At 43.2% G+C, this 20,831-nt stretch overlaps 1 protein-coding gene across 1 annotated transcript; it reads left to right on the top strand.

The window, feature by feature from the left end:
- Positions 1-1,150: 1,150 nt before the first annotated feature.
- Positions 1,151-20,285, top strand: LOC106561998 (thrombospondin-4-B). The gene is made up of 22 exons (XM_014126513.3): positions 1,151-1,428; positions 7,446-7,643; positions 8,081-8,328; positions 9,048-9,147; positions 11,324-11,406; positions 11,708-11,759; positions 12,006-12,157; positions 12,273-12,410; positions 12,700-12,777; positions 13,086-13,238; positions 15,064-15,168; positions 15,419-15,526; positions 15,690-15,849; positions 16,549-16,667; positions 16,810-16,862; positions 17,279-17,472; positions 17,985-18,163; positions 18,262-18,310; positions 18,404-18,600; positions 18,690-18,862; positions 19,041-19,180; positions 19,379-20,285. The coding sequence occupies exons 1-22, from the start codon at positions 1,350-1,352 to the stop codon at positions 19,438-19,440; spliced, it is 2,820 nt and encodes a 939-aa protein (XP_013981988.1). The 5' UTR covers positions 1,151-1,349; the 3' UTR covers positions 19,441-20,285.
- Positions 20,286-20,831: the final 546 nt, after the last annotated feature.

Here is a 20,831-nt window from a genome sequence, read left to right as displayed (position 1 = left end):
CAAATGCCTTGAGATCTCCAAATGGAACAAGTCTCCATGCTCTTAAAGGGCACAAAAACGAATAAAAGAACAAAAAACAAACATTATTAAGCCTCCTGTTTATTCATCTCTGCCAAATGTGACGAGTAGTTTGGTGCCAGACATGTTGGCGACCTCCGGCCATGTGTTCTGGCTTGTCTAACGCTGTGTTGACCTCGGTGACTGTGCTGGGCTTATTAATTACAGTTTGGGATCTGGGAATCTATTCAACGGTCATTTTAATGAATGTATACATTGATTCTTAAATAAATAACTTTTTAATGCTTCATGAGCTCAGTAAAACCGCCTTTTCCAATCACATCCCACAATATATGGTTGTTTTACTCCATTGTTTGTAACAATGTCTTAGTTCTTTTACAATGTATACCTTCCAAATATGCTTCTAAAACGACCATATTTATCTCATGGATTGTTAGTCCTTGCATCAATATATCTCATTACATTTCTCCAGCCCCATCCCTCAGCTTTAGAGCGCAACCAAGTGGTGGGGCTTCCGTTGTCCTGAAAAACAAATTACGGATTGTGGCTTTATTTTGGTTTTCCAGATCACTCATTTCCTGTCCAAAGCTTGGGGATGAAGGGGAAAACAGGATGCATCGGAACCACTGAAAACCTGAAGGAATACTTAACAGTGTTTGGGAAGAGGAGGTGTGTGGCAAAAAAATGCCTCCTGACTGCCAGGAGTCAGACTGTGGATCTGAAAAGTGGCATAGATCAAAAAGTCAACCATTATTTTGCCTGGCTTGCTATAAGTAAGGCATGTTCACTGCCCAAGGAGTTCCTGAACCATGGAGGAAGCCCTTCATGCATGCACGTGCGCGCACACACACACACACACACACACACACACACACACACACACACACACACACACACACACCCTCACACACACACACACACACACACACACACACACACACACACACACACACCACCACCACATCCCACACACACCCTATCCTAACTCACACACACATCTACCCACACACACACGCACACACACACACACCACATCCATCCATAGCAGCCAATACGGTGGAGGATGTCTTGGTCACTCCTTCTCTGCATGTGGCCGTCTAAGGAAAGCTTAAATCATCTCCAGCCCTGTTCCCCCCCTTAGTCATCCTCCCGTCCTCCCCAGGCTGCCACACACACACAGCAGCTGTTCCCAGCCTCACTATGACAGCCTAGCCTCACCTCTGTCTCTACAAACACACACATACCAGGCAACAGTACAGGAGGAGCACCACTCTGTCCGATAGGGATCAGTCATTCCAGAGAAACAGATCTGAGAACAGTGAGAGGAGAGAATGGGGCTGTGGACGATGCTGATCGTGGCTTCGCAGCTGATCTTAAACCTGTGCTCAGACGTGGGAGCCCAGGGCTCAGGTGAGTGTAGCTGAGATTTTTTTTCTTTGGCATCACATTCAGTAATAATAATGTGATCTTGATGTGGTCAGTAAAGTCTATCGAAACAATGCAATTGCACAACAAAGTATTTTGAAGTTATTGCTTTTTTATTTACATTTGTCATTTAGCAGACGCTCTTATCCAGAACGACTTACAGTTAGTGCTTCCATCTTAAGATAGCTAGATGAGACAATCGCATATCACAGTCATAGTGAATACATTTTTCCTCAATAAAGTAGCTATCAGCGAAGTAAAGCAAGACAAGCGTGAGTGTTAGCGCAAAGAAAGGCAAGGGTGATATTACATTTTTTCTTTGGGGAAGGGGGGGGGGGGGTGCTGTGGGATTAAAAAGGTAATTGAAGAGGCAATTACAGGATACTATAACAATTTGATGGTAGTCAGAGACAGACAGTTTAATTTGACATACGGAGAGACTGTGATGTCATCTTCAAATGCCTCTATCAGTGTAATAAAGCTCTCAGCACTCTACCCCAGAGGATTCTAAGAGGACCATGAAGCTCTGAGGTAATGATTGATCGAACAGACACTGTGATTGAGAATAGAACATTCATTCCTTCGCCAATCCAATATACACAAAGGGCTACACATGGCATTTGATACTCTGTTGTGATCAATATTCCTCTATAGCATTTGTGGTGAGAAGATTGAAAATACATCCGTCAGAAGAGTGTTGTGTACTGATGACTGAGGTGTGACTCTGTGTGTGTGTGTGTGTGTGTATATATATCTCTGTGTGTGTGGGGGGTCTGCAGTCTGGCTCTGATTTAAACAAAGTCCCAACTTAATCACACACATGGGAGTAATCACTAATGGTCTGTATGCAATACTGGAGTCTGAGCACACACACACACACACACACACACACACACACACACACACACACACACACACACACACACACACACACACACACACACACACACACACACACACACACACACACACACACACACACACACACACACACACACACACACACACACACACACACACACACACACACACACACACACACACACACACACACACACACACACACACACACAACGGGTTTTGAGATGCCATATGCTTAATAATATCCTCTTAGATGTCAAGTCCCCTGTTTTGGGGACCTGTGTAGTTCTGGTACCCGTTCCGACCAACATTTTTGCTTATATATTGATATGTGGCCAACATAGACCTAAATGGCTTGCATTGAGTGATAGCCCTGATTCTCACTGACGCAGGAGTATGTCTATTCTGCCTGTGTGAAGTAGGATGGGAAATCTGACACCAATTGAAGCTGGGATGTCCCTCCTACCATTTCATTTGCTCTTCTGACTGTCCATCAACTCCTGGCTGAACCCTACATCACAGTCACTAACATATGCCTAGAATCCTTACATCGTAATGCAACAGGAGAGAGTTTTTGTTGTTGCTGTTGCACAGTCAGTGATTGATTTATAGCCAGTAAGGTAAACTAACTAACTCATAGATTTTAAACAAAACCCACTTTCTGTTTGTCATAGATGGACAATATTAATATGAGACGAAAGGCGAGTTCCTAACAAGTTCAGGAAGCTACAGCTATGTGAGACGTTCACAGCGATGGGGGCAGATGTTTTGATCAATAGAGACATTTACAAAATATGCACATTTTCTATAAGACTAAATATACAAATATGTACACTACATGACCAAAAGTATGTGGACACCTGCCCGTCGAACATCTCATTCCAAAATCATGGGCATTAATATGGAGTTTGTCCCCCCTTTGCTGCTATAACAGCCTCCACTATTCTGGGAAGGCTTTCCACTAGACGTTGGAACATTGCTGCGGGACTTGATCCATTCAGCCACAAGAGCATTAGTGAGGTCCAGCACTGATGTTGGGCAATTAGGCCTGACTCGCAATCGGCGTTCCAATTAATCCCAAAGGTGTTCGATGGGGTTGAGGTCAGGGCTCTGTGCAGGCCAGTCAAGTTCTTCCACACTGGTCTCAACAAACCATTTCTGTATGGATCTCGTTTTGTGCTAGGCCTTCCCCAAACTGTTGCCACAAAGTTGGAAGCACAGAATCATCTAGAATGTCATTGTATGGTGTAGCGTTAAGATTTCCCTTCACTGGAACTAAGAGGCCTACCCCGAACCATGAAAAACAGTCCCAGACATTATTCCTCCTCCACCAAACTTTACAGTTAGCACTATGCATTCGGGCAGGTAGCGTTCTACTGGCATCCACCAAACCCAGATTAGTCCGTCAGAATACAAGATGGTGAAGCGTGATTCAACACTCCAGAGAACGCGTTTCCACTGCTCCAGAGTCCATGGCATGGCATTGCGCAAGGTGATCTTAGGCTTGTGTGCGTCTGCTCGGCCATGGAAACCCATTTCATGAAGCTCCTAACGAACAGTTATGGTGCTCATGTTGCTTCCATAGCCAGTTTTAAACTCGGTAGTGAGTGTTGCAACCGAGGACAGATGATTTTTATGCACTACTTGCTTCAGCATTTGGCGGTCACGTTCTGTGAGCTTGTGTGGCCTACCACTTAGAGGATGAGCCGTTGTTGCTCCTAGACGTGTGACAAACTATGTGGTAGTGATACTTTATGTGTGGGCTGTCGGTGGTTGATTTTATGGTTAAGATGTGGTTTAAGGTGGATTTAGGTGGATTTGAAGGACATGGTTTTGTGTAGCTCGATGGTGGCTGTGGGGATGAAAGCTGATCCTTTCTCATGGAGATCCTGACCCACACATGGCTCTGAGTCTAAAACACAGATGGGAGCAAGTGTGTGTGCATAGTGCGTCTAAACAGATGGATGAGAATAGAATAAGAGTGGGTTTGTTCAAATTATTTTGTTGGTGCACCCCCAGTCCCAGTTTGCAGGCCAAGTCACGTTGAGGCCAAGTCACGATGTTTGCCTTACCTCCCTCCACAGGCGAGGGGGACAATAGCGAAGCTGAAGCCTTTCACAAACCAGGTCTGTCTGTGGTTATAAAGGTGAAATTGAGCGCAGGAAACGGCATGAAAAGGAAGCCTGTTTTCGTGGCTCGGGTTACGTTTAACCACACGCCTTTAAAAGCCCCGTGCTGCTCCCCGATGAACTGGAACAGACTGAGACCAGGCAGTTGGAACCGGAGTAAAGACTGGGGTCAAGAGAAAAGAACAAAGATGTCTGAAGCTGAATACACACACACACACACACACACACACACACAATATCTTGTCTGAGGATCACACTCTGCAATCTTGGCTGAGAATATGGGGGGGGGGGGGATATGAGGGCAATTTTCTGGAAACATTTGGGAGGAATTTGTTGCCCTCATGACAGTGTGCCTTAAAGACAGCTGCTAGGGAACTTGTGTATTCATGTAGGGTCTCAGACTGGTGGTGAGGGATTCAAGGCACATGCTCCTGAGGCCTGCTGTGTCCCGGAGTGACTTTATTCAGCTAGAATTGTAACCGTGGGCTTACCTCTTCAATGGCTTCTACATTCCACTCCGTGGCATTGAGTACAGTACAGTTTATCCATATTTATCTAACTTAGCCTGGTCTTGATCTTCCAGCCATTTCTAGTCTATAGAAAGTATCCCTTCTCTACATCAAAACTACTAGCTCAAGAATTATCAGAATGTATGGTATTTTGATCAAAGTACAAATGTTTTACCCAAAACTCATTTCAGCCTCATCAACCAACTACCAACTCTCTTGACTACCAGTATCTTCTCAGCCAGGGGCGGACTGGCCATTTGGCATTTCAGGCAAATGTCAAATCGGCAGGTTCATTTTTAACTTAGATTGTTGTGCAAAATGATTATCATCTGGCAAAAAATGGGGTCCAGATGGGGGAAAAAAAATAGGCCGGTGTGGAGGCCTCAAGTAAAAAAGTTGGCCGGTGTGTTGAAAATGCCAGGGTTGATTTCTGGTCCCAGTCTGCCCTTGTTCTCAGCACATCAAATCCTCAGCATCATTTTCTGCCACATCTGACTCATCAACTAGCCTACAGATGTAGGATCTTAATTTGAGCCAGTTTGCTACAGCAGGAAAATGAAGCCCTGGGCCCAGGCCTGTAGGGGGCCCAAGAGGCAAAATAAATAAAGGAAATATATCCAGTATACAGTATATATTGTATATGTATTATACAGTTGAAGTCGGAAGTTTACATATACCTTAGCCAAATACATTTAAACTCAGTTCTTCCCAATTCCTGACATGTATTCTTAGTAAAAATTCCCTGTCTTAGGTCAGTTAGGATCACCACTTTATTTTAAGAATGTGAACTGTCAGATTAATAGTAGAGAGAATTATTTATTTCAGCTTTTATTTATTTCATCACATTCCCAGTGGGTCAGAAGTTCACATACAATCAATTAGTATTTGGTAGCATTGCCTTTAAATTGTTTAACTTGGGTCCTGGTCCCATGGTGTTTATACTTGCGTACTATTGTTTGTACAGATGAACGTGGTACCTTCAGGGGTTTGGAAATTGCTCCCAATGATGAACCAGACTTGTGGAGGTTTACCAATTTTCTTCTGAGATCTTGGCTGATTTCTTTAGATTTTCCCATGATGTCAAGCAAAGAGGCACTGAGTTTGAAGGTAGGCCTTGAAATACATCCACAGGTACACCTCCAATTGACTCAAATTATGTCAATTAGCCCATCAGAAGCTTCTAAAGCCATGACATAATTTTCTGGAATTTTCCAAGGTGTTTAAAAACACAGTAAATTTAATGTATGTAAACTTCTGACCAACTGGAATTGTGATGAATTATAAGTTAAATAATCTGTCTGTAAACAATTGTTGGAAGAATTACTTGTGTCATGCACAAAGTACTATAGATGTCCTAACTGACTTGCCAAAACTATAGCTTGTTAACAAGACATTTGTGGAGTGGTTGAAAAACACGTTTTAATGACTCCAACCTAAGTGTATGTAAACTTCCGACTTCAACTGTATATTTTATTTTTTACTGCAACCGACAATCACAGGAGGACTCTGCTAATCATCAGATGGGTGGAGGAGAGGAGGTATGGGGCCCACGTAGGTAACTGAGGGGCCCTATCTTGGTTTGGTAACTGATGGGATTTGCTTCGAGGGCCACCCCCACCTTGCGGGAAAAACACTTTGATGGCAGAGAGAAAGTACATTTCCTGCAATTCTACACATTTTGCCATGGGGCGCAGAGAAAATGTTGCAATTGTAAAGCAAGTTACCTATAATTCTACACATTTTGTCATGATGCTAAGTTAATGATATCTGAGTGGGATTCAGGCCTCCTGGAGGTCAGGGCCCCTGGGCACTTGCCCTGCATGCCCGTTCGGTATTTGGCCATGTTTAATACACGGCTGACTAATTTACCAATCTAAAAATTGTTAGCTGACATGGCTAATTGAGTGACTGTCAGGGACTGACATAAGCACAGGAAGTTGAGACCCCTACTGAGTTCCTAAAGAAATATATTATAATGATTTGTTAATCCGGCCCTGTATGTGGATTATAATGAATGAAAACATTTTGTAGGGGTTGATAAATTATTCGTTAGGGCAAATAAAGTATGACATTTTCAAGTGGAAATTACATACTTTAGTTGCCCTTTTAACCATTGAATAGACTACAAATGTGCATTTCCTGATGTGCATCAAATTACGATCCTACATCTGTACTCTCTCTTGACCAAAACCTCTAGCTCAGAAATCATTAGCATTCGGGAAAAAGTGAAGAAATGGATTCTGCTGCTGAGCAGGCAATTTAACATTTCCCGCCAGCTACCCAAACTCACTGTGATGTTCCAGCCTAGTTTAGTCTATAAAGTATTGACGTGGACTTTCCCCACGGTATATCCAAAACACCTTGCTCAATAACCATCCACTCCGTCTATTTAAGTTTGTTTATTCTCGCTCTACTGAGCCACAGACAGTTTGAATAATTAGAATAATGAATATTCATAATTTCCTACGGTTTGTGTTACTTTACTTTATTTTTCCCTCTGCAGTCTATGATCTCCTAAACACCCCGGACTGTCTGCCAGACCTGCTGCAGGGCGGCCTGGTGGAGCAGGGAGTGAATGAGGCATTCATCCTCACCACCTTTAAACTGCAGCCCAAGACTGGCACCACTGTGTTCGGTCTGTACAACCCCCGGGACAACAGCAAGTACTTTGAGTTCACCGTGCTGGGGAAACTCAACAGAGGTAATGGTTAGGAAGGAGAGGCTAGGGACTTAATGCCCAACTGAGGGGGTTTATCTACTTGTACACTGAAGATATAGAAGATATGGTTTCTTTTACGCATTATTAATTTAAAGATATCGAATTTGGCCATCAGTGCAGCCTCAAAGAATTAGGTGCGGAATGGCTCAGAGGATAAGGGATGCATAATATACTGCACTTTTCTGTAAAATGTGATATTGAAAAGTTCTCTCTCTCTCTTTCCATTTCATTTGTGTTTAAAAATCATTACTTTTGCCTTTCTTTTTCAACATTATTCATGTATTCAATTCATTGATGCATTTGCTGTGATTCACTCTCCATCTCATGTAATTTTACACTCTATGGCCTTCTTCTTTTTTATCCCTTTCCCTCTCTCCCTCACCCCCTCTCCCATCACTCACTCACTCCCTCTCTCCCAGCTGTGCTGCGTTACCTGAGGAGTGATCGGAGGATGAGCTCTGTGACCTTCAACAACATCCAACTGGCGGACGGTCAGCGCCACCGCCTCCTCTTCCACCTGAAGGGGATGCTGCAGGGACCCAGGGCGGTGGAGCTACACCTGGACTGCAGACTGGTGGAGACGGTCAGGGACCTCCCCTCCGTGTTTCAGGGCCTGCCTGCAGGCTACGGCGTGGTGGAGCTGAAGAGCATGCAGGGCAAAGCAGAGGTGATGTTATGGTATTTGTCTCAAATGGCAACCTATTGTACACATCTCAAATAACATTATATAGTGCGCTACGTTTGACCATTGTCAGATTGGATGTTATTCAAATGAAGCACATCATATGCGATGCAATCATTATTGTGCCCCACCAATGAAATCGGGAAGGGGGACTATAGATCTGTCTCTGTCTGTTCACACGCAATGTCTCAGACCCCACTGACCCATTTTGATGAACATTTTGCCATAGAGATCCAGCATTTACATAATTAGACTGATTGGCACGATTTTGAGGAAACTTGGGTGAATGATGTTACTTGCCATAGAGATCTGGAATTGACTAAATTACACTGATTGGCCCAAGGGGGGCGATTCATCATTTGTGGGGAACAACATGTTTACTGTTGTCTTGTTTACTCATAGAACCATAGATGTTTCTGTTATCCATCCCAAACCATTACCTTTGTACTCAGGGACATCATTTATTTACTCATAGATCCTCCTTCCCAATTCAAATGACCCTAACCCTAGCCTGGGTGCCAGATGTTGCCAAATCCTTGTCTATCAAAAATGCAGCATTTGTCAAACGATTTAGAGTTGCCTAAAGCAGGAACAAATCTGGCAACCAGAAAACAAACCTGGCAACCACCTTGTCCTCATCAAGCCCATCCATCAGCACTGACTCCAACTAATGGATCCCTGTTGTTGGACTTCTTCACAAACAGGAGGAGCTGGAGGAATTGAAACTGGTGGTGGGAGACACGTTCGAGAACGTAGCCTCTCTACAAAACTGCCACCAACAAGGAGACTCAGTGCAGACTCTGGGTAAGAGTTTATGACAAAAAAACAAACCAGCTCATTTCCCTCTGTGTTCCCTAAACTGTTAATTTAGTCTCTACTGTCTAGTTTAGTCAGACATTGTTTTTGAGGAAAGGCCTTTTCTTGTACGTCACCCAACCACTTTTCATGAAAGCAACTAAATGGTGATAGAATGCTCATATGTACACTACCGGTCCAACATTTTCTAAACATCTACTCATTCAAGGGTATTTCTTTATTTTTACTATTTTCTACATTAAAGAATAAAAGTGAAGACATCAAAACTATGAAATAACACATATGGAATCATGTAGTAACCAAAAAAGTGTTAAACAAATCAAAATATATTTTCTATTAGAGATTCTTCAAAGTAGCCACCCTTTGCCTTGATGACAGCTTTGCACAATCTTGGCATTCTCTCAACCAGCTTCATGAGGAATGCTTTTCCAACAGTCTTGAAGGAGTTCCCACAAATGCTGAGCACTTGCTGGCTGCTTTTCCTTCACACTGCGGTCCAACTCATCCCAAACCATCTCAATTGGGTTGAGGTCAGGTTATTGTGGAGGCCAGAACATCTGATGCAGCACTCTATCACTCTCCTTGGTCAAATACCCCTTACACAGCCTGGAGCTGTGTTTTGAGTCATTGTCCTGTTGAAAAACAAATGATAGTCCCACTAAGCACAAACCAGAATGGATGGCATGTTGCTGCAGAATGCTGTGGCGGCCATGCTAGTTAAGTGTGCATGGAATTCTAAATAAATCACTGACAGTGTAACCAGCAATGCACCCCTACACCTTCACACCTCCTCCATGCTTCACGGTGGGAACCACACATACGGAAATCATCCATTCACATACTCTGCGTCTCACAAAGACACAGCGGTTGGAACCAAAAATCTCAAATTTGGATTCATTTGACCAAAGGACAGATTTCCAATGGTCTAATATCCATTGCTCGTGTTTCTTGGCCCAAGTAAGTCTCTTCTTACTGGTGTAGTGTAGTGTAGTGGTGTCTTTGCAGCAATTCAACCATGAAGGCCTTATTCACACAGTCTCCTCTGAACAGTTGATGTTGAGATGTGTCTGTTACTTGAACTCTGTTAAGCATTTATTTGGGATGCAATCTGAGGTGCAGTTAACTGTAATGAACTTATCCTCTGCAGCAGAGGTAACTCTGGGTCTTCCTTTCCTGTGGCGGTCCTCATGAGAGCCAGTTTCATAATAGCCCTTGATGGTTTTTGCGACTGTACTTGAAGAAACTTTAAAAGTTCTTGACATTTTCCGGATTGACTGACCTTCATGTCTTAAAAATAATGTTGGACTGTCATTTCTCTTTGCTTATTTGAGCTGTTCTTACCATAATATGGACTTGGTATTTTACCAAATAGGGCTATTGTAACGGCTGTCTTCAGGAATGGACCAAAATGCAGCGGAGTTAGTATTCATCTTTCAATTTAATTAGAAAGAACACTATAACAAACAAAACAAGGAAACTGACAGCCAACAGTCCTGTCAGGTGCAAACACACTAAACAAGAAACAATTACCCACAAACCCCAGTGACAAACAACTCCTACATATGTGACTCCCAATCAGGAACAACGATTCCCAGCTGTTCCTGATCAGGAGTCACAAGACACACACCAGACTGCCACGTCCTGACCCCCAAACTACTACACCAGCTCCATCTGCTGGTCAGGACGTGACAGCCATCTTCTGTATACCAACTGATTGGCTCAAACGCATTAAGAAGGAAAGAAATTCCACAAAATAACTTTTAACAAGGTAGACCTGTTCATTTAAATGAATTCCAGGTGACTATCTCGTGAAGCTGTTTGAGAGAATGCCCCGAGTGTGCAAAGCTGTCATCAAAGCAAAGGGTAGCTACTTTGAAGAATCTCAAATATAAAATATATTTTGATTTGTTTAAAACATTTTTGGTTACTTCATGATTCCATGTGTGTTATTTCATCATTTTATGTCTTCACTATTATTCTACAATGTAGAAAATAGTCAAAATAACGAAAAAAAGCCTTGAATGAGTAGGTGTGTCCAAACTTTTGACTGGTACTACATACGTATATACTGTCTAATTCACCCTGTTACTGTAGATTGAGGGTAGCTCAAACAAGAACCCCAACTCAAGTGTTTTGGTATGACCCATGTTCTTCCCCCATGCAGGGGTCAACACAAAGCAGCTCTCCAATCAAATGCTTGAGCTCACCCAGGTGATAAATGAGCTGAAAGATGTCCTTATTCAGCAGGTAACTATAATGGTCAAGCTCCTCTTGGAACTCTTAAACTGCACCTCCTGACCCACTGAGTCCATATAAAAACATGCTACCTGGGGCGGCAGGTAGTCTAGTGGTTAGAGCGTTGGACTAGTAACCGAAAGGTTGCAAAATTGAATCCCCGAGCTGACAAGGTACAAATCTGTCGTTCTGCCCCTGAACAAGGCAGTTAACCCACTGTTCCTAAGCCGTCATTGAAAATAAGAATGGGTTTTTAACTGGCTTGCCTAGTTAAATAAAGATATAATGAAAATGTTTCTGCTGCTTTCTAAAGGTCAAAGAGACATCTTTTCTCAGAAACACCATCTCTGAGTGCCAGGCTTGTGGTGAGAACATCCAATTCCACCATTATTACAAATGATTTATTAAAGTTCTGTATTCATGTTATATGTTGTTTATAGATTGGGCCAAGATTTTTTCCTGACCATGAGACCTAACAAGGAAAATCCCTAGGCCCTAGTTTTACTTGAAGCATGTTCGCTTATGACACATTCATAGCTAATACATGAGAAGCCACTGGTATTGTGAAAATTAGTGTCATAAAAATATATTTCCTCTGGGTGTTTTTGAAGGACTGGATGGAAGTGAGGTCATGAAGCCAAAGTGTGCCCCTGGTGTTTGTTTCCGTGACGACATGTGTATTGAGACGGAGGAGAGTGTTGAGTGTGGACCCTGTCCTGATGGATACACAGGGGATGGCTTCAGCTGTAATGATGTGGATGAGGTAGGGTGTGTGTGTCTGTGTGTTTACTGTATGTATTTGTATGGTTGTAATCATTCTAAAATACCATCCAAGCGTCTTCTACTGTCTCTCTCCCTCTCTCTCTCTCTCTCTCTAGTGTCAGTTTAACCCTTGCTTCGCCAAGGTAAAGTGTGTGAACACAGCTCCAGGGTTTCGCTGTGACGCATGTCCTCTGGGCTACACTGGTCTGGCTGTGGAGGGGGTGGGAGTGGTCTACGCACAGACAAACAAACAGGTCAGTCAACAACACCAAATGGAGTCAAGGTCTCCATATCAATTGGTTTAATGAAAAGGAAAAGCTACACACTCTAGAAGCTTAATAAAACTCCTTTACACCCCAACGTTTCGACAGCGAGCTGTCTTCCTCCATTTCAACTTGGTAAACTCAAGAAGATGAATTGAAATGAAATCGACCCCCACCCGGTGACTTTGGAGGATAACTCATCTTGTAACATCTTTTCACGCTATATATCATCATTTGTATTTTTAGGCTCATCTCCGGTTTTGTACTGTATATCTCTTAGGTCTGTGACGACATTGACGAGTGCAAAGGACCCAACAACGGAGGGTGCACTGCTGACTCTCTCTGTCACAACTCTGCGGTAAGGGCTGAGTGTCTGTCTGATAGCCTGGTGGTCGCCACGTCTTTTTGCTTCAGCCAACTCCTGACCTTCGTTATCATACAACAGAAACTACTTGAAGCACAAGCAGATCTGGGGACCAGGCTAGTATCTGGAATCCAAATAGAATATTGCTCCATTTTAATAAACAATAGGACAATGGAACAATGTGTGTTAAAAGGATTCCAAGCTAAATATCTGACACAAGTACAAGTACTACATGTTTTATATGTTGTTCATTGCCTGTTACCCTGTATTATCCCTGTATTAACCTTGTATTATCCCTGTAGGGTTCATACGTCTGTGGGGGCTGTAAAACAGGCTACATAGGGGGCCAGGTGAAGGGCTGTAAGCCAGAGAGGAGCTGTGGTAACAGTCGGACCAACCCCTGTGATGTCAACGCCCAGTGTATCCAAGAAAGAGACGGCTCCATCACCTGTCAGGTGGGGTCCTATGGATCACAAACTAGCCTCCATTGACAGAACTCTCTCTCACTCACACACGCATGCACGCACACACACATAGATACAGTGGGGGGAAAAAGTATTTGATCCCCTGCTGATTTTGTACGTTTGCCCACTGACAAAGAAATGATCAGTCTATAATTTTAATGGTAGTTTATTTGAACAGTGAGAGACAGAATAACAAAAAAAAAATCCAGAACAACGCATGTCTAAAATGTTATAAATTGATTTGCATTTTAATGAGGGAAATAAGTATTTGACCCCCTCTCAATCAAAAAGATTTCTGGCTCCCAGGTGTCTTTTATACAGGTAACGAGCTGAGATTAGGAGCACACTCTTAAAGGGAGTGCTCCTAATCTCAGCTTGTTACCTGTATAAAAGACACCTGTCCACAGAAGCAATCAATCAGATTCCAAACTCTCCACCATGGCCAAGACCAAAGAGCTCTCCAAGGATGTCAGGGACAAGATTGTAGACCTACACAAGGTTGGAATGGGCTACAAAGACCATCGCCAAGTAGCTTGGTGAGAAGGTGACAACAGTTGGTGCGATTATTCGCAAATGGAAGAAACACAAAATAACTGTCAATCTCCCTCGGCCTGGGGCTCCATGCAAGATCTCACCTCGTGGAGTTGCAATGATCATGAGAACGGTGAGGAATCAGCCCAGAACTACACGGGAGGATCTTGTCAATGATCTCAAGGCAGCTGGGACCATAGTCACCAAGAAAACAATTGGTAACACACTACGCCGTGAAGGACTGAAATCCTGCAGCGCCCGCAAGGTCCCTCTGCTCAAGAAAGCACATATACATGCCGTCTGAAGTTTGCCAATGAACATCTGAATGATTCAGAGAACAACTGGGTGAAAGTGTTGTGGTCAGATGAGACCAAAAGGGAGCTCTTTGGCATCAACTCAACTCGCCGTGTTTGGAGGAGGAGGAATGCTGCTTATGACCCCAAGAACACCATCCCCACCGTCAAACATGGAGGTGGAAACATTATGCTTTGGGGGTGTTTTTCTGCTAAGGGGACAGGACAACTTCACCGCATCAAAGGGACGATGGACGGGGCCATGTACCGTCAAATCTTGGGTGAGAACCTCCTTCCCTCCGCCAGGGCATTGAAAATGGGTCGTGGATGGGTATTCCAGCATGACAATGACCCAAAACACACGGCCAAGGCAACAAAGGAGTGGCTCAAGAAGAAGCACATTAAGGTCCTGGAGTGCCCTAGCCAGTCTCCAGACCTTAATCCCATAGAAAATCTGTGGAGGGAGCTGAAGGTTCGAATTGCCAAATGTCAGCCTCGAAACTTAATGACTTGGAGAAGATCTGCAAAGAGGAGTGGGACAAAATCCCTCCTGAGATGTGTGCAAACCTGGTGGCCAACTACAAGAAACGTCTGACCTCTGTGATTGCCAACAAGGGTTTTGTCACCAAGTACTAAGTCATGTTTTGCAGAGGGGTCAAATACTTATTTCCCTCATTAAAATGCAAATCAATTTATAACATTTTTGACATGCGTTTTTCTGGATTTTTTTGTTGTTATTCTGTCTCTCACTGTTCAAATAAACCTACCATTAAAATTATAGACTGATCATTTCTTTGTCAGTGGGTAAATGTACAAAATCAGTAGGGGATCAAATACTTTTTTCACTCACTGTATGCAGAATAATACACACACACACACACACACACACACTCGTCACTCTATAAAACTAGGCCAAACTTTTACTTACTGCCTTACACACACACCGACACACATACACTGCCTCAAGTGTTTTCTCTTATTTTCCCTGTCAGTGTGGGATTGGCTGGGCTGGTAATGGCTACCTATGTGGGAAGGACACAGACATTGATGGATACCCTGATGAGAAACTCAAGTGCAAGGATATGGTCTGTAAAAAGGTAACCATGACAACTGAACAAATACAACTATCCTGGAATAAACAGCACAGGTGATCTCTTTCCGTGCCTTCCCGTCTCTCTCGCTTTTAACTCTCTCTCTCTCCCTGTATCACCATCTCTCCCTCCCTCACTCTCCCCCTTTCTCACTCCCTCTTTCCCCTGCTCTCCCTTTTCCCCTCCCCCATCTTATTTTGATGCTGTGTCTGTTAAAGGGATAACAGCGTGTTGAAATAAATCTGTCTGTTGTCAGGATAACTGCATGCGTGTTCCCAACTCTGGCCAAGAAGATGCTGACGAGGACGGACAAGGGGACGCTTGTGACAATGACGCTGATGGAGACGGTATTCTGAATGAACAGGTAGACACACACACACACACACACACACACACACACACACACACACACACACACACACACACACACACACACACACACACACACACACACACACACACACACACACACAGTACAGCTCCCTCCCTCAAACTCTCTGCTCCCCCTGTGCCCCTCTCCCATGCAGGATAACTGCTGGCTGAAGCCTAACGTGGACCAGAGGAACAGTGACAAGGACAACCATGGTGACGCCTGTGACAACTGTCGTATGGTGGAGAACCCCGATCAGAGGGACACTGACAGTGACAGGAAAGGAGACGCCTGCGATGATGACATGGATGGAGATGGTACGTACAGCGACACATCACTACCACCTAACTAGCGTCACAGCAGTCTGATACAACAGCCGTTTGACTAGAAAACACCAAACACCAACCCTACCCTGATCCCATTACTAAAATCACCTCTCAAACAAACACAAACACACAGTATGCCTTTGTCCTCCTCACGCTTTGATAGAGTACATGATTGTCTGGGTTTATTTTTACAGACTCTCTACAGACCACTTGACCTTTATGCAATGATCACAGTACTGTTGCTTCCCTGAGATAAATGAGAAATGACACACCTAGGGCCTTCTGTACAAACACTTCACTCAGATGACAAATGCAACAGCGCCTGCCTGTGGCACTAGTGAACTATTAGAAACGGCATATCAACGTAAACAGCATCAACCACATGGAGTTTGCTTTTAAATAATAATGTATTGATTCAACATCAGTGAGTAAGCCTTCAAATCACATAAATCATGCTTTATGATTTTTCTCATGGGCCATACTTACACTTTTTTTTACACTTTCACAGATGTTCTTGAAATATCTAGAACAGCTATCCCCGGTGTGCAAACATCACAAAGCAGTAATCCTGAAAGAGACTACTTTACTTAAGCACTGTCATGTATTTCTCTAACACTTCTGCAGAGTGGTGGGATACTATTGGTCAGATAACTTTACAATCTCAAACTCTGTAATTTAATTTGTTTCCAGGCTTGAAGAACTTCCTGGATAACTGCCAGCGGGTGGTGAACCGGGACCAGTTGGACCGGGATGGAGACGGAGTGGGAGATGCCTGTGACAGCTGCCCCGATATTCCTAATCCTAACCAGGTCAGACTGCCTCCACAGGCCTCCATTGGAGGTTCTGAGACCTGTTCAGTTTACAGATATATACTGGAATATGGAGCAACTGAGATGTCGTCCCCTGTGAGAGGTCAAAAAGTGTTTTAACAAATCTGTGCTCTGATTTCAGTCCGACATCGATGATGACCTGGTTGGGGATTCTTGTGACACAAACCAAGACAGGTAAAAGAAAACATATTTTAAAGTATCTGACGTTACAAAAAGTATTCTCTTAAAATATCAACTTCATGATTTAATTGATTTAGTCAATACATGATTCCAGTAGTCAATTCATCCCTTTATTTTTATGAATATTCAACTACAGTATATATACTGAACAAAAATACTGTGTTGTGTGACAAAACTGCACATTTTAAAGTGGCCTTTTATTGTCCCTAGCACAAGGTGCACCTTTGTAATGATCATGTTGTTTAATCAGCTTCTTGATATGCCACACCTGTCAGGTGGATTGATTATCTTGGCAAAGGAGAAATGCCCACTAACAGGGATGTCCAAAAATTGTTTACAAAATTTGTGAGAAAGACCTGATCCTATCTTTTCTGTCCCTTCTCCTTTTGTGTTACCTGCCTGGTCTGTAGTGATGGTGACGGTCACCAGGACACCAAGGACAACTGTCCCAACGTGATCAACAGCTCCCAGCTGGACACAGACAAAGACGGCCTGGGGGATGAGTGTGACGATGATGATGACAACGACAGCATCCCTGACTTCCTGCCACCAGGACCCGACAACTGCAGACTGGTGCCCAACCCCGACCAGCTGGATGAGAACAGTCAGTAGTAATCTTTCTTTCACACTTTTAAATTTACATTACTGCTGCGACCAAATTGCCCAGCAACAGGAAATAACACTTTTCTAAATCTGAATTATTGAGTTATCACCTAAAAGCTATAGCCTAGTGTTTCAGTCTGTTTGGGCTTTGACCAACTCTTTTCTGTGTACGTTTGTGTCCTGCCAAACGTGCTGTAAATGGTGTGATAACAATAGAAGACTTGACTACACATACAGTATGAGTATGCACATTTTTTAACTGAAGGTAAAACGTGAGGAAGTGAAGCACCTATGGACTGACAAGGTTTTCCATCACATTCAGCTTTGACACCTGCAAAAGAACTGGAGCTTCACTGATCTAATACTGTACTTCAAACAACGTATACTCAGTCACCATTGATCTTCAACCAATCAACCAACAAATCTTAAACTCTCTGCTTTACTAGTGTATTGCCTATGCTTAGAACCTTATCGGACATCATTTCTAAGCTTTTGTGTATTCTCTCCTCCCAGATGACGGTGTTGGGGATGTGTGTGAGTCAGACTTTGACCAGGACAAGGTGATTGACAGAATAGACAACTGTCCAGAGAACGCTGAGGTCACTCTGACAGACTTCAGAGCCTATCAGACGGTGGTGCTGGACCCCGAGGGTGACGCCCAGATTGACCCTAACTGGGTTGTCCTCAATCAGGTGTGATGGCCATTTACAGGACTACCGGAAATAATAAGCTAAATATGTTCAAATGCTTTGACTTTGACAACATGACTGACATTTTATCTCTCAAACAGGGAATGGAGATTGTGCAGACCATGAACAGTGACCCCGGACTGGCTGTGGGTAAGAAAGACTTCCAAATCATTATCAAGTATCATATCGTATTGTATCAACTCGTATCCTATTTCATCGTAACCTCTTTGTTCTGTTCCCTAGGTTACACCGCGTTCAGTGGGGTGGACTTTGAGGGGACGTTCCATGTAAACACAGTGACTGACGATGACTACGCAGGCTTCATCTTTGGCTACCAGGACTCCTCCTCCTTCTACGTGGTCATGTGGAAACAGACAGAGCAGACCTACTGGCAGGCCACACCCTTCAGAGCTGTGGCCGAGCCTGGCATCCAGCTCAAGGTGTGTGTGTGCCTTATTTCATTGTATGATTCGTCTTTTTTATTTTTGTATTTACCACTTCTTACCTTCTCTCCCTCGCTATCTCCCAGGCTGTGAAGTCTAAGTCGGGTCCAGGTGAGCACCTGAGGAACTCCCTTTGGCACACAGGTGACACCAACGACCAGGTGCGTCTGTTGTGGAAGGACCCCAGGAACGTGGGCTGGAAGGACAAGGTTTCCTACCGCTGGTACCTGCAGCACCGGCCCCAGGTTGGATACATCAGGTGAGACGGCTGATATGACGCACACAGGATGGCTTCTGAGAGTGAGTGAGTGAGTGAGTGAGTGAGTGAGTGAGTGAGTGAGTGAGTGAGTGAGTGAGTGAGTGAGATGTGATGTGATCTCTCCATCTAATACTCTAGTTTTCTAACAAGAATGACTGTCTGTTGGGTTTTTGGACAGGGCCCGTTTCTATGAGGGTACAGAACTGGTGGCTGACTCTGGTGTGACCATTGACACCACCATGAGAGGAGGGCGACTGGGCGTATTTTGTTTCTCTCAGGAAAACATCATCTGGTCCAACCTAAAGTACCGCTGCAATGGTAAGTAAAGAGGCTAATTGAAACTGGTCACTTGAAATGCTCTTTTTTCTTTACTGAGATTATTTGTACATTTATAACTATATTCAAGCTATTTGTTGTTAACTCAAATTTGTCCAATTTTTGAACCACATTGGCATCCTTGATTTAACTGACCCTCAGTAGAAATTGACCCTGATCCTTAACCTCTGACCTATACAGACACCATCCCTGAGGACTTCCAGGCGTTCAGCACGCAGCACGGTGTCAACGACAGGCTCTAATCCTACAGAGAGTCTGAAAGAAAGACCGTTTCTCCACGTGTTTGGAATGTTTGTGGTGTGTGTGTGTGTACACAGTGGCAATACTGTATGTACTGTATGTTGTCTGTTTATGTCTATGCCACCCCCCCTCAAAAAAAAAAAAAATCGAATCAACTTGTCTTCCTGAGTATTATAATCAGTGTCCTTGGGGCTCTGAATGAGGACTACTAGAGTAAAATAAAATTATGTTTATCATTTCATTTCATGCATATTACAATTCAAACTCTAGATTCCCTTTATTCTTTGAGCACATTTTGCATTATCATCCACATACACAATCATCAGCCATTGATATAAGCTTCCTTCTCTGTCAGAGCAGCATTTATTCCCAGTGTGATATACCAGCCCCACACTCTGCACAATGTATTCACATGACATGGACATGAGAGGGAGCACAAGAGAGGAGTCAGACCATGGTGACTTGGCCATGCCTGAGCATATTCCATTTTCTTGTACCCTGGTCCCATATCTGTGTGTGCTATCTTGCCATTTTGGAAAGACAACACACACAGATCTGGGACCAGGCTAACTGTCTTGTAACTCTGACCTCAATCGTCACCCGAGGCCTAGTCTTAACCAAGAGTTTGGTTATCATTGCTTATCACGGCTCCTTGACGCAACTCTCTGGAGGCTAATGGAAAGTGATGCTTTACATACTTAAATGATTCTCAAATCAAATCTACTCCTCTGTCTGGTTTCACTCTTAGACATAGGTGTTGATATGTTTGAAATTCATGTTGATTCTTTTCTAATTGTAAGGTTATAGACTAGAGAATTTCACATAAAAAAAATGTTAAGAGACATTGCATCATTTTGTTGTCTTGCCTTATTGTAAGAACAGATTCCATTTGTTTCTCAAGAATTTCATCAGCCAATCTCTCACTTCATGTGGTCAAAATAATTTGACCACGTTGTATATTTATAGAAGTGAGGAAACAAGACTGTTGACCTGTTAACCTATTATTATTGGGGGTGACCATGTGACACGGGCATACATGAAGTCTCCTTATATATATTTTTTTTTAAACTAGAGGGCTTAACAATCAATCTACCGACTAGGGTCATTTTGACCCCAGAGGCATAGTGCGAGGTGGTTTGTTAAATTCGTACTTTTTTTCATGACTTGACCAATCAACTTGTTCTTAACAAATCTAAATCATTGTTTAGTGTTTCTGTATCAATAGGGGCTTTAAAAAATATATATTTTGTCCTTTGAGATCATTTTGTTCTCCCTAGACCAATAAAAAACTAAATTAACTTATTTTTGTGCATATAAAAATGTGCCAATCAAATAAAATTGTATTTGTCACATGCTTATTTACAAGCCCTTAACCAACAATGTAGATTTAAGA

The sequence above is a fragment of the Salmo salar genome, chromosome 01 (genome assembly GCF_965601325.2).
Source record: "Salmo salar chromosome 01, fSalSal1, whole genome shotgun sequence".
Lineage (NCBI taxonomy): Eukaryota > Metazoa > Chordata > Actinopteri > Salmoniformes > Salmonidae > Salmo > Salmo salar.
This window is presented reverse-complemented; position numbering and strand designations above follow the sequence as displayed.

Excerpts from the sequence above, each read along its gene's own strand:
- LOC106561998 (XM_014126513.3), top strand. The coding sequence starts at position 1,350 with ATGGGGCTGTGGACGATGCTGATCGTGGCTTCGCAGCTGATCTTAAAC. Across the intron at positions 8,329-9,047 it reads GCATGCAGGGCAAAGCAGAG|GAGGAGCTGGAGGAATTGAA; the intron begins GTGATGTTATGG and ends CTTCACAAACAG. Across the intron at positions 9,148-11,323 it reads AGACTCAGTGCAGACTCTGG|GGGTCAACACAAAGCAGCTC; the intron begins GTAAGAGTTTAT and ends TCCCCCATGCAG.